Source organism: Megalops cyprinoides, chromosome 7, assembly GCF_013368585.1.
Source record: "Megalops cyprinoides isolate fMegCyp1 chromosome 7, fMegCyp1.pri, whole genome shotgun sequence".
NCBI classification, from domain to species: Eukaryota; Metazoa; Chordata; class Actinopteri; order Elopiformes; family Megalopidae; genus Megalops; species Megalops cyprinoides.
Genome location: NC_050589.1, coordinates 16,708,562 through 16,719,021, shown reverse-complemented (window position 1 = coordinate 16,719,021; position 10,460 = coordinate 16,708,562). Strand labels below are relative to the sequence as shown.

At 42.8% G+C, this 10,460-nt stretch overlaps 1 protein-coding gene across 1 annotated transcript; it reads right to left on the bottom strand.

The window, feature by feature from the left end:
* Window positions 1-514: 514 nt before the first annotated feature.
* Window positions 515-10,197, bottom strand: opn7b (opsin 7, group member b). The gene is made up of 5 exons (XM_036534292.1): window positions 10,110-10,197; window positions 9,362-9,524; window positions 8,799-8,926; window positions 1,280-1,614; window positions 515-1,006 (listed from the first exon to the last, which is right to left on the bottom strand). The coding sequence occupies exons 1-5, from the start codon at window positions 10,195-10,197 to the stop codon at window positions 515-517; spliced, it is 1,206 nt and encodes a 401-aa protein (XP_036390185.1).
* Between the last annotated feature and the right edge of the window lie 263 nt (window positions 10,198-10,460).

Here is a 10,460-nt window from a genome sequence, read left to right as displayed (position 1 = left end):
CCTTCTATCACACCAAAAAACCTAATTTATATAATAATTGCACTACTTCCTGATAGAACCATGACCAAAATAAATAAATGTGGCCAAACAGTACTTCCAGTACTCTCAAAGACAGACACATGGGCCTGTATGAATGTTGTTTCATTGAACCATGTTGCTCAACTGCTCCATGTTCCTGGCATCCATTTGGTCCAATCCAAGCTGGTCCATCCTCAATATTTGTCTGTTTTTTTGTGTGTTTTGGCAGTAGCAGACACCTGAGGCGTTTGGCTCAGTTGGTTATTCCTTGGCTCAAAATGTGGGGGATCCCTGTGACTAGACAAGTGCTGCGGTCACCATGTTACCCTCCCTACACACACACACACACAAACACACACACACACACACACACACACACACACACACACACACACACACACACAAACACACACACACACACACACACACACACACACACACACATAAACACATGCAGCTCACTCCTGCTTTTCTGTCCATTCCCTTCCAACGAAGACTAGAGGAAGTCACTCTGAAGTTCGTTGGAGAGCTGGCTGACGGCCACCTCGCTGTGTGTGGAGCCCGTCATGATGCGGGCAGTCCTCTGGGGTGTGGCCAGGCACCCAGCCCCTGTCTCTGGGCAGTGGCGGCAGGCCCCGTGGCACTCGGGGAGGCCATTGGAGAGGCGGGTGGAGTTGCTGACCTCCTTGTTGCTGCGCTGGGAGGGGGTGCAGGAGCTCTTCGGGGCAGGCCTGGCCTCGCAGTCGCACAGGCACGCACAGAGCCTGCGGCGACACTGCGCCGCGTCCCGGCACAGGGACTTGCGAAAGTTCGGCTTGAACAGCAGGTAGACCATGGGGTTGTAGAGGGTGGAGGACTTTGCAAAGATGGCGGCCAGCGCGAAGGCCATGGGTGGCACGGTCTCGTAGTTGCCAAAGGCTGCCCACATGGCCACCACTGCATACGGACTCCATGCCATCAGGAAGCCGATGCACACAGCCACGGACAGCTGCACAGACAGACACAGAAACAGAGATATGTTGTGAGGGAGGCATGGAGCCTGAACTGCTGAGCCTTGAAAGCAAATCTAACATATCCACCAGAGAGGCACCAATCAGCTGTAGTTAAAGCAGCATTCAGGTGAACCTGGCCTTTTTTCTTGAACCCCACTCACACCTCCCCATCTCCTAGACACCCTTATACCTTGGATGGTGAAGGCATGGATGTTACCTTGCCAGCAGGGGTGTGGGTGGCACCTCTGCAGCGAAGCAGTAAAAATTACCTTGACGATGAGCGTGTGGGCATTGACGGTCTTGTTCTGTGGGGAGACGTGCTGCTGGACGGCCTGGCGGGAGCCGCGGACGGTCAGCAGGATGAAGATGTAGGATACAAAGATGATAGAGCAGGGGACCACGTAGCAGAAGAGAAAGAGGCAGACGATGTAGGTCATGGCGGACAGCTCGTGGCCAGGGGCCTCCCAGTTGATGCAGCAGGCCGTGCCATAAGGCTCTGGGCCATAGTGACCCCATTGTGCCAGAGGCCCCACTGCAAAGATGGATGCATAGCACCACACCCCTACCACCAAAAGGCAGGCGTGGGCAGATGAAAATTTGTTACCTGTAATTGGGTTAAGGGAGGCAAGGAGAGAGACAAATTACATTACATTACATATCATTTTAGCCATAATGGACTTTCAAATTCCCATAAACTTTTAATAGTATCTAAGGAGAAGGTTGAAGAGTGCAGAGTAAACCTTACGGGTGTTGAGCTAAACCTTTGAGAATAAGAAAGGAAGGGTGTCCCCTTCAGAAGCTCAAAAATAAAATTCAACTTAATTAGTTTTCTTATGTAAAATGTATAAATGAGCGCTCTTTGTTCTCTTGCGTGACACCATAATTGGATAGTATTGGAACCCAATGCACAACCCATCTCTATTAATTTCACACATTTGTTCCACACATTAGAGGACATACTACATTGGACAGACTGTGTGTATGGTATATTTGTGTATATTCCAATAATCACAGTGTGCTGGGCCACAAAATCAGGTTGAATATTAATGATCCTCAGTAATCCTTTCCTGAAAGTTCAGGCTGCATGCTATGATGCTGACCAAGAGGAACGGCCTACCACTCATGACTATCATTTCACAAAATATGCATATTGCGAGGAGGTTTCTGTGTAATAAGAGCTGAACAGCAATAAATGAAACATTAGGATTATCATTAATAAAAAAAATAAATAAATGAATACTGTAAATCATTTTCATCCTTGTTCAGTTATGGAGCAAGATGTTGTAAGTAATTCATGTTAGGTAGCTAAGGTGGGTGTAGTTACTGGTGACCTGAAAGGGGAAGATGTAATGACAACATGACCACCTTGGTACAGTAGTCTGAGTGATTTCTGAGACAGGTGTAAATAACATGAGACAGCTTTTTGACTATGACCCAAAATGGCCAATGGCCTTTTCCATCACATCATTCAACAATAAGCAAAAAATGGAAGCCATATTTTTTGCAATATTACTGTCAAAGCCATATTACTGTCAACAAAATGTTAAAATGTCAAAACAATGTTGGAAAAGGAATTTTTCAAAATTTTAAAACAGACCCAAGTAAACCATTAACTGTATTTACACCGTTAAAGGGTGCAAAGAACCTTTCTTGGCTTGGTCCAATCACACCTACAGTACCGTCCCCAGGTTACCTGATGATTTATTTTTGCTCATAAATGTGTCAGCAGATTGGCTTGTTTTGTTCAGAGGCCAGCGTCCACCCCTGCACAACATCTGAACGAATATTTTGAGCAATTCTAGCATACTAGAAACCAGGATGAATAACACTTGGTGAAACAAAATTTTACTGCCCTATATTTTAAAAAAATTTAAGAGTTCGGAAACCAGCCGATTCTACTCTCCCATAAAGACAACTAGCCCTGTTTTGGAAGTCCCATGATCCCTTCTGAGAATTCCTGTGATGTCACTCAAGGGATACATCCAGAGTGCTGTATGCTGGACTATGGATTGTTTCCCAGAGCCCATATATAACCTAGCTGGGAAACTTTTTTACATGTATTGTTTTCAAAAAACATTACATTTGTTTTCTTAAATGGCATTTTTACTACAGATGCGCTGATCAGCAGGTCATACATGGCTCAATGTCTATGTCTATGGTCTGTTTTTTCCAAAGCTCATAGTCACACCCTTTTTCCATTTATGTGCTCTGCAGAAAATAGAAAATTCTGTAATTGTTTCACATAAACATTGGCCTGGTAGATGAGAACTGAACAGTTGGGACCTTAATTATGTCTCTACTCGGCAGTTAACTTCACAGATTCATGAAATTTAGCAAAAAAAAAAAAAAATAGACAAAAATGAAAACTGTCAGTGTTTTAGGATGGTAAATGGTAAATTCTGCAAATGAGTCAAACCCATGCTTATAGAATTACATTCTGTTTTACATTTGCTTAACAGACATCTTATTCCAGGCAATTTACAGAGCTTCCAGTTTTTCCATTTATCCATTCCATTTATCCATCAGGATATTTACAAAGGTAATTCAGATTAAGCACATTGCCTAAAGGTAAAACAGCAGTGCCCCATCTGGGATTCAAACTATTGACAAGCACTGCTCTTTACCACTACACCACACTGCTGAATTAGTCTTTAAAAACATTTTAAACTAAAGGGACAATACTGTCTATTAGTTTAGTTTAGGTTAGTTTTAAAATGCCCATGTCAATTCTACCAGTTTAAATTTTAACCCATTGCAAAGGTTTCTAGTTTTTCTGCTGAGAACAATACACAAACAAAAGTAAGTAGAAAGGCACATAATAATTGTGACTAATTATTGATTCTAATTTGGGCTGGAACTTAAAGGATCTGGAAGCATCACATGGCTTCAAGGTCTGATGAATGAGGTACATAGGATGAGCAAAAAGACATAAACAGTTCATGTTCACATGTTTTCTCACACACATATTCAGGCATGACATCATACAGTTATAGAAGCTAAGCTTGTCTTCTCACAGGACCTATATTGAGATGGTGATACCATGCAAAGCCTAACACACCATGGAGAAACACATTAAGCAATCCTCTTTCTCAGCTTTCATGGTATGCCCTCTTTGAACATCCACATCTCTACAATTTAGTCATTACTGTCTGTGTGGCTAAATTTGGGATACTATGACAGAGGCCAGGATCTAATCATCTAATGAAAAATATTTTTTAAATATAGCACAGGCACTACACATTTGAAAATGTCCAGGCAGGGCCATCTATAGATTTTGTACGCATAAAATTAAGTGCACGTCTACTTCCATCTTATTTGCAGTTTTACAGTTAACAGACAACCCTTCCTATCACCTCATATGCTCACAGCTTCATGAGAGAATGGAAAATGGTGCTCAACACCATTCTGTAGGTAATTGATTTATTGGAAACCCACATGGTAACCTTCAACAGTCTGAAGATACTTAAGAGTGTTATCAACACTCTTGGCTGAGGAGAAATCTGCTGCGGGAGCGATATCTCCTCTCGTTTGTTTGATTTGGAAGGAGAGGGGCAGAGAGCAGCCCTACAGCGTGTTTTATGGCCGTGTTTATGGGCTCTGTGTTTTGGATGGGGGCCCACGGCATGGCAGGCTGCTGCACGGATGGAGCAGGGCTGGGGCCCGTGCCTCAGCCAGCCTGTGGAGAAGCGGAGATAAGCCCCTGGAAGGTTGGGCTCCGTGTGAAACCACTAGAAAACTGACAGACAATAGGCTCCGCCATCTCTACAAACATACTGGATTTTGGCAGCTGTGGTTTAGGATGCTGCCGTCAACCCAACATTTTCTACACACACTTCTCCCCTCTCTTGCACAGTGGCAGGCATTGCTCTTCAGGGGTTTTTTTCTAAGAACACTGTTAGTACGGCATTTTCCTCAATGCAGTCCCTCCTTACCACACACACACACTCACACACAAACACAACCACACACACACACACACACACACACAAACACTTTTAAGTAAGTATGTGTGGAATGTACAAATTGAGTTTCCCCCTGAAGGACAGAATATAAAACTCTCTTCATGAATACTTCTTTGATCCATCATAAGCACTCTGAATTGAATTGATAGCTATATGATTTAAGGCCTGGAGGATGTTGGATTTGAAGGGTACTGTGATCTGGATGGGGTCACATGACATATGCTTAGAAGATGGTGTCAAGTTCATCTTACTTGTCAATCAAACTGCAGAAGGCAATCGGGCACAAAAAGCATCTCCACAGCGTGATTTCGCCAGCGGCAGTTGTTAACGGCCAGTGTTTAACAGGGTTCACCACAGAGAGAGTGGAGGTCACCCACTGTACATTATCAGGATTCAACGCATGGCACAAACCCATCAAGCTTTTGGAATGAGACCCAGGAGAGGAATGCTTTCAAGCTTTTATCATCTTTAAGTATTCTTCACGTGCTTCAAGCGGAGTCCTATATCATCGTGTATTGTGGCTTTTACATTCGAGAAGATGCTTTTTCATGCCTTTTCCCTTTTGTCACTGCTCTGCATTTACACAGAAGGGCTAAGGATAGCAAATGCAGTCCTCCAAGACACTCACATGCCTACAGCACACTAAGCACACTATTAGTCCCACAATGAAGTAAATGGTGACTGAAAGATGAATGCATCACCACTGACATCATCTGAGCAGTTCACAGGTGCCTGATGACTAGCAGGGTGCCCTACAGTAGTGAGGAAATCCTGTCAACAAACCCACCCATACACTGGTGGAATGAAACAAGTTAGGTTAAGCTTTTGTGGGATCCCAGTCATTAGCAGCTGACAACACAGCTGGGCTTGAATCTGAGTTGTAGGGCTCATCCTGTGCTTAGAATGAACACCCAGCTGACTGAGCCACTCAGGAGAGAAATCAAGCTGTGAAACAATCATGGACAAGCACTATTAATATTATTTGTGTTTGATATTGGTGGAGAAGTACAATGAAGCTCAGTTCTGTACCCGGGGCAATAAAAAACAAAATTATTATCTTCCCAATTTCCATCAGAATGGTAACATAAATAACTACATTTGCAAATAAGGGAGATATGTACTGACATTTAACTGATTATGCAATATATATACTGTATATATATAATATTTCAACACGGAAGAGCTCTCAAAGGGAGCTCCATCTCATGAAATGCTGTTATAGCGAGTGGACATAGATGGATGTTGAGGCTTTTTTAACTTGAAGGGCTGGATTGCGGAAGAGACCATTAGATACGCAGCACCATGTGGTAAAGAAAGGGAGCAGGAGATAAGCTACTCGGCTCCGCACTGTGACAGCCTCAGGTGATACAGCTGCCTCCTCAGTGAGACCGTGACCCTTTAAACTAACCCCGCGCTCCTTCCCCCCCTTGGCCTGCTCATGTGGGAAACAGCCACCGGCAGTAGGACACTGAGGGACATTTCACAAACCAATTTCTGGACAGTCCATGGTGCTGATTCTTTACGCTTCTCAGAAAAAAACACCCCCGGGCTTCATGAATGACAAATGAAACTCCAAAACCATGATTAAGTGTTGAGAAACCAAACAGTAATCGGAATTTGCTATTTCAAAGCTTTTGCAGGGTGAGGTACAGACTGTTCTGAAATGACCCCATTGTGCCCTCCAGTCCTACGACCCTGACTGTACTGCCGTCAAACACAGATCCTGGAACAGTTCCACCTTTTGCATAAATGGATGTTGTTATGTTTAGAGGGCAGTTAAGATGATTCCGGATAGCAGCGCACAGAACCACTGCTTTCAGTGACAGCATGTGAGCTGGTAGCCACAGCTTCCAAGAATTCCACCGCTGCCCCCACACACCCCGTTTCCCCTGGCAGCAACCACAGAGGCCCTGGCTTCACCAACAAACCGCTCTAATCTGTGCAGCTCTGGTCTGCGATCCATGCCCTGATAGCTCCACAGATCGTATCATGTTCTTTCCGCATAATCATACCATCACTTGGCCGATGTGTTGTCTGAGCTGTGCTGTGCTTGTTCTGAGAATCTGATACTACTCACGTCTGTAGAACCCTCAGTTTATGATTGTAATCTACCATATCCCACCATTGTAATTGGATATTTTCTGATTTGTGTGAAGATTTTAGCTTGTTGCATCAGCTTTGACTTGTTTGATTGTCCATGCTGTTTTTGGTTTGCACTGTTATATTTTCTTGTTCTAGTCTGTTAGGTATGCCAATCCACATAGAATGAAGAGAGAGCACACACAGCACACTGTTGGCACTGCCATGCAACCCCTCCTTACCACACACACACACACACACACACACACACACACCTCTGACCCCATCTTGGCCTTGTCTGATGAAGAGTTTTTCTACTGGTTTCTACAAATCCCTGCATGTCTGTGTCAGTTTGTGTGTTTTCCAACAGCAGTAAATGAAGGTAAGTAAATCGTTACTTTCACTCATTTGCATAATAGATTCAATTTTGTAAGAAGAATCCATCCTTTGGGTTTCATTACATTCATTATTTCCTTTTATAAAGAGAGCATAGCCATTACTTTCTATAAACCCATTTCATCAATGATTACCTCAGCCAATTAGTGTTGTAGTATTGAGTTATTCGGATATATTTTCTGCTTTATACAGTTCACGGATAGGTTGGTCATTTCAACTAGCATAAATGGAAATGTCTGCCAGAACATTTTTTGTATTTCTCTATCAAGTAGTTACCACACATTTAATTATGTTGACTGCAAGTACTCAGAACATTGTTAGAACATGCATGTAGCATGTTCCAGTGTTTCAAATTATCCCAGCCAACTGTTTAAAATGTGTCACAGGGAAAGAAAATTTTGATTAATGAAAGATTTAGTTAATGAATGCACTTCTGCAATTTTCAGCACTTTTATTCGCATTTCTACTGGTTCTCTGGGCTTCACCATGAGGGAGGCAGTGGTGTTTAATTTAATCTCCCAGCCCCCAGGAAAAAAATAATAAACAAGATGCTGTTATGTGGGATGATCTTTGGGGGCTCGAGTGGCACAAAGATTAATTCCTCTCATTATCTAGCTCATTTTTTTTTTCAGACAAACCTTTGACGTTATTTAAATTCAAGCTTTTCAAGCACTTAAAGCCAAGTTCAAGGTAACATCTCTGACTGTTATCCATGTTTCTTTTGTTTTTTTTTTTTCTTTTTCTTCTACCTTCTTATCTCCTGTTCTGTCTCCCTCACATATCAGGCAGAATCCCCCACAGGGACTTTTACCCATGAAGATAACAGCATTTTACAGATCTTGCAAGTTTGAGAGCTCAGCTTTTGCTGGTCACCTGTGATCCAACTGCAATAGCAAGTACCGATCTGTATAAATGCTCATATACTTTCAATACTTTCAAACATCATTTGAGCACAAGGACAAAACAGACCTTTTTCCCAGACTAGTCTCAGCGTTAGCAACTGCATGCAAACAGACCATGGCAGGGCTGGATGTTTTAGACATCCTATCTCATCAGGTTCAAGGTTATGGCATCCATAACCACATAAGTGTTACAACAGTGAGGCTACATTTAGGCAGGGCAAAAGCCAGCATAGAGTGGTTTGAAGGCTTCTGGTCAGGATAAATCCTAAATGTAACACTACAACCACAAATCTTATAAAACAAACTTATATTCATGTGCTATGGTATCTTTAAATAAAAGCACAATCAAATTATGATAATCTGATGAGCATTCAGTGGGAAAAAACTATGCCCAACAATAAACTGGCTGGTCACATTTTGAACATATTTGTTAGGGTTAAAGTGCTTACCATAGTGTGGATAGCAGACTTTTAAACAGCAGACAGAGGAGAGGACAGTAAGGTTGGTCAAACTGGACAGGCCAAAGAGAACTCCACAGAAGGCATAGTACAGACAGGTGAGCTCGTCAAACAGCCACCTGGATTGACAGACAGGCACAAGAACCTCAGATGGGGTGCATACGCAGCAGGGATCATTCTCCATAGATCTGCATATAATATTCCTCTTTAACTTCCTCAGCTTCTGAGGTATAGAAAACAATGACACATGCGAAGGAAAGTGTGAGACCTCTCTCTGTGCTCGGCTCACAAAATAGAACATTTAGGATCAAGTGACTAGTGGCCGAGGCGCTGCTCAATGACCAATCAATCAGCGTTTAACAAGCAGACAGCTGGCGGCATCTCTGAGAGAGGGACAGTAACTCAAATCACCAATCATTATTCATGACGATTTTCCTTTCCTGGTATTAAGACATCATATGTTGTGTTCCTCCATTTACTCAACAGTATTTAAAAAAAAACAGCATGTAAAAAAGGCTTTTGTGTCACAACAAAGAGCGAAGCGTGAGCCTTACTTGTGTGCAAAAGCAGAGGGTATGGCCAGGGGGAAAAGGGTGATGGTCATCCCAAGGTCACTGATAGACAGGTTGACAACAAAGAACTCTGCTGGCTTCAAGGAGGACTTCTTGCGATAGGCGACAAACAGCAGTATACTGTTCCCCAAAAGAGACAGGACCCCTGAGAAGAGGAAAAGAGACAGGGAGAGAGGGAGAAAAGGTCAGGGATCGAAGGTATGGAGTTGTCAGGGCTATCACTATCTACGCTGTCTGTTTAGTTTTGAGTTCTAACAGCTTAATATGATAACCTGGGTAGTCACGGTAACAGACTGTAATTTGTCCAAAGAAAAATTGTGCTTATTTCTCTTCTTATCCCTCCTTAATTGGCTAGGAACTTGGGTAGGGATACTATCATTTATGACTGCTGTCTGGATCGGGGCCAGGTGCCATCTACACAATCAAGTCATCTATCGTGTGTGTTCAGCAGAAAAATTCACCATTGGGGTAAGTGATTCTAACAACAGGATGAACAAATCTACACCAAACCCGAAATGCATGCCTGATAAATACGTGACTTGAGGGAATAGCACAGCAAAGGTTGATCGCTTTCACGGACAGTTGTACTCAAATTACGCAGCTAGCATTATTTCTCTGCTCAAGGGAAATAAGATGTAAGGGGTAAGTAAGTATATCTCTCTTCCACAGATGAAGTTCAGCTCATTACATTATCAAAATGCAAATATGCAATGTGATTTGAGGAACTCACCAAAAATGGCATAAATAGATCCCATGAGGAAGTCATTCTCTTTTGATATGTTGGAAACGAAAATGGCTGTGTCCGAGGCATTTCCCATCTGGAGGGGGGAGGGGTTGCAAGAGGAAAGGGGGGAGGGGCAGAAACAGAGACAGGGAAATGATAATGAAGAATGATTTCGAGCTGTCTGGACTGTCACTTTAACCCTGTGCTCAGTTTTTTTCATCTTAGTGTGTCAAGCAAGAAAAACAATGAAAGGACCTCATTAAAGTGGGATCAGATTTAAGTAAAAGCAACAAGCAGCCATACTCAAGAAGTTTGCAATAATAATGGTTATCCTTATCAGCAAAATAGTGAATAATT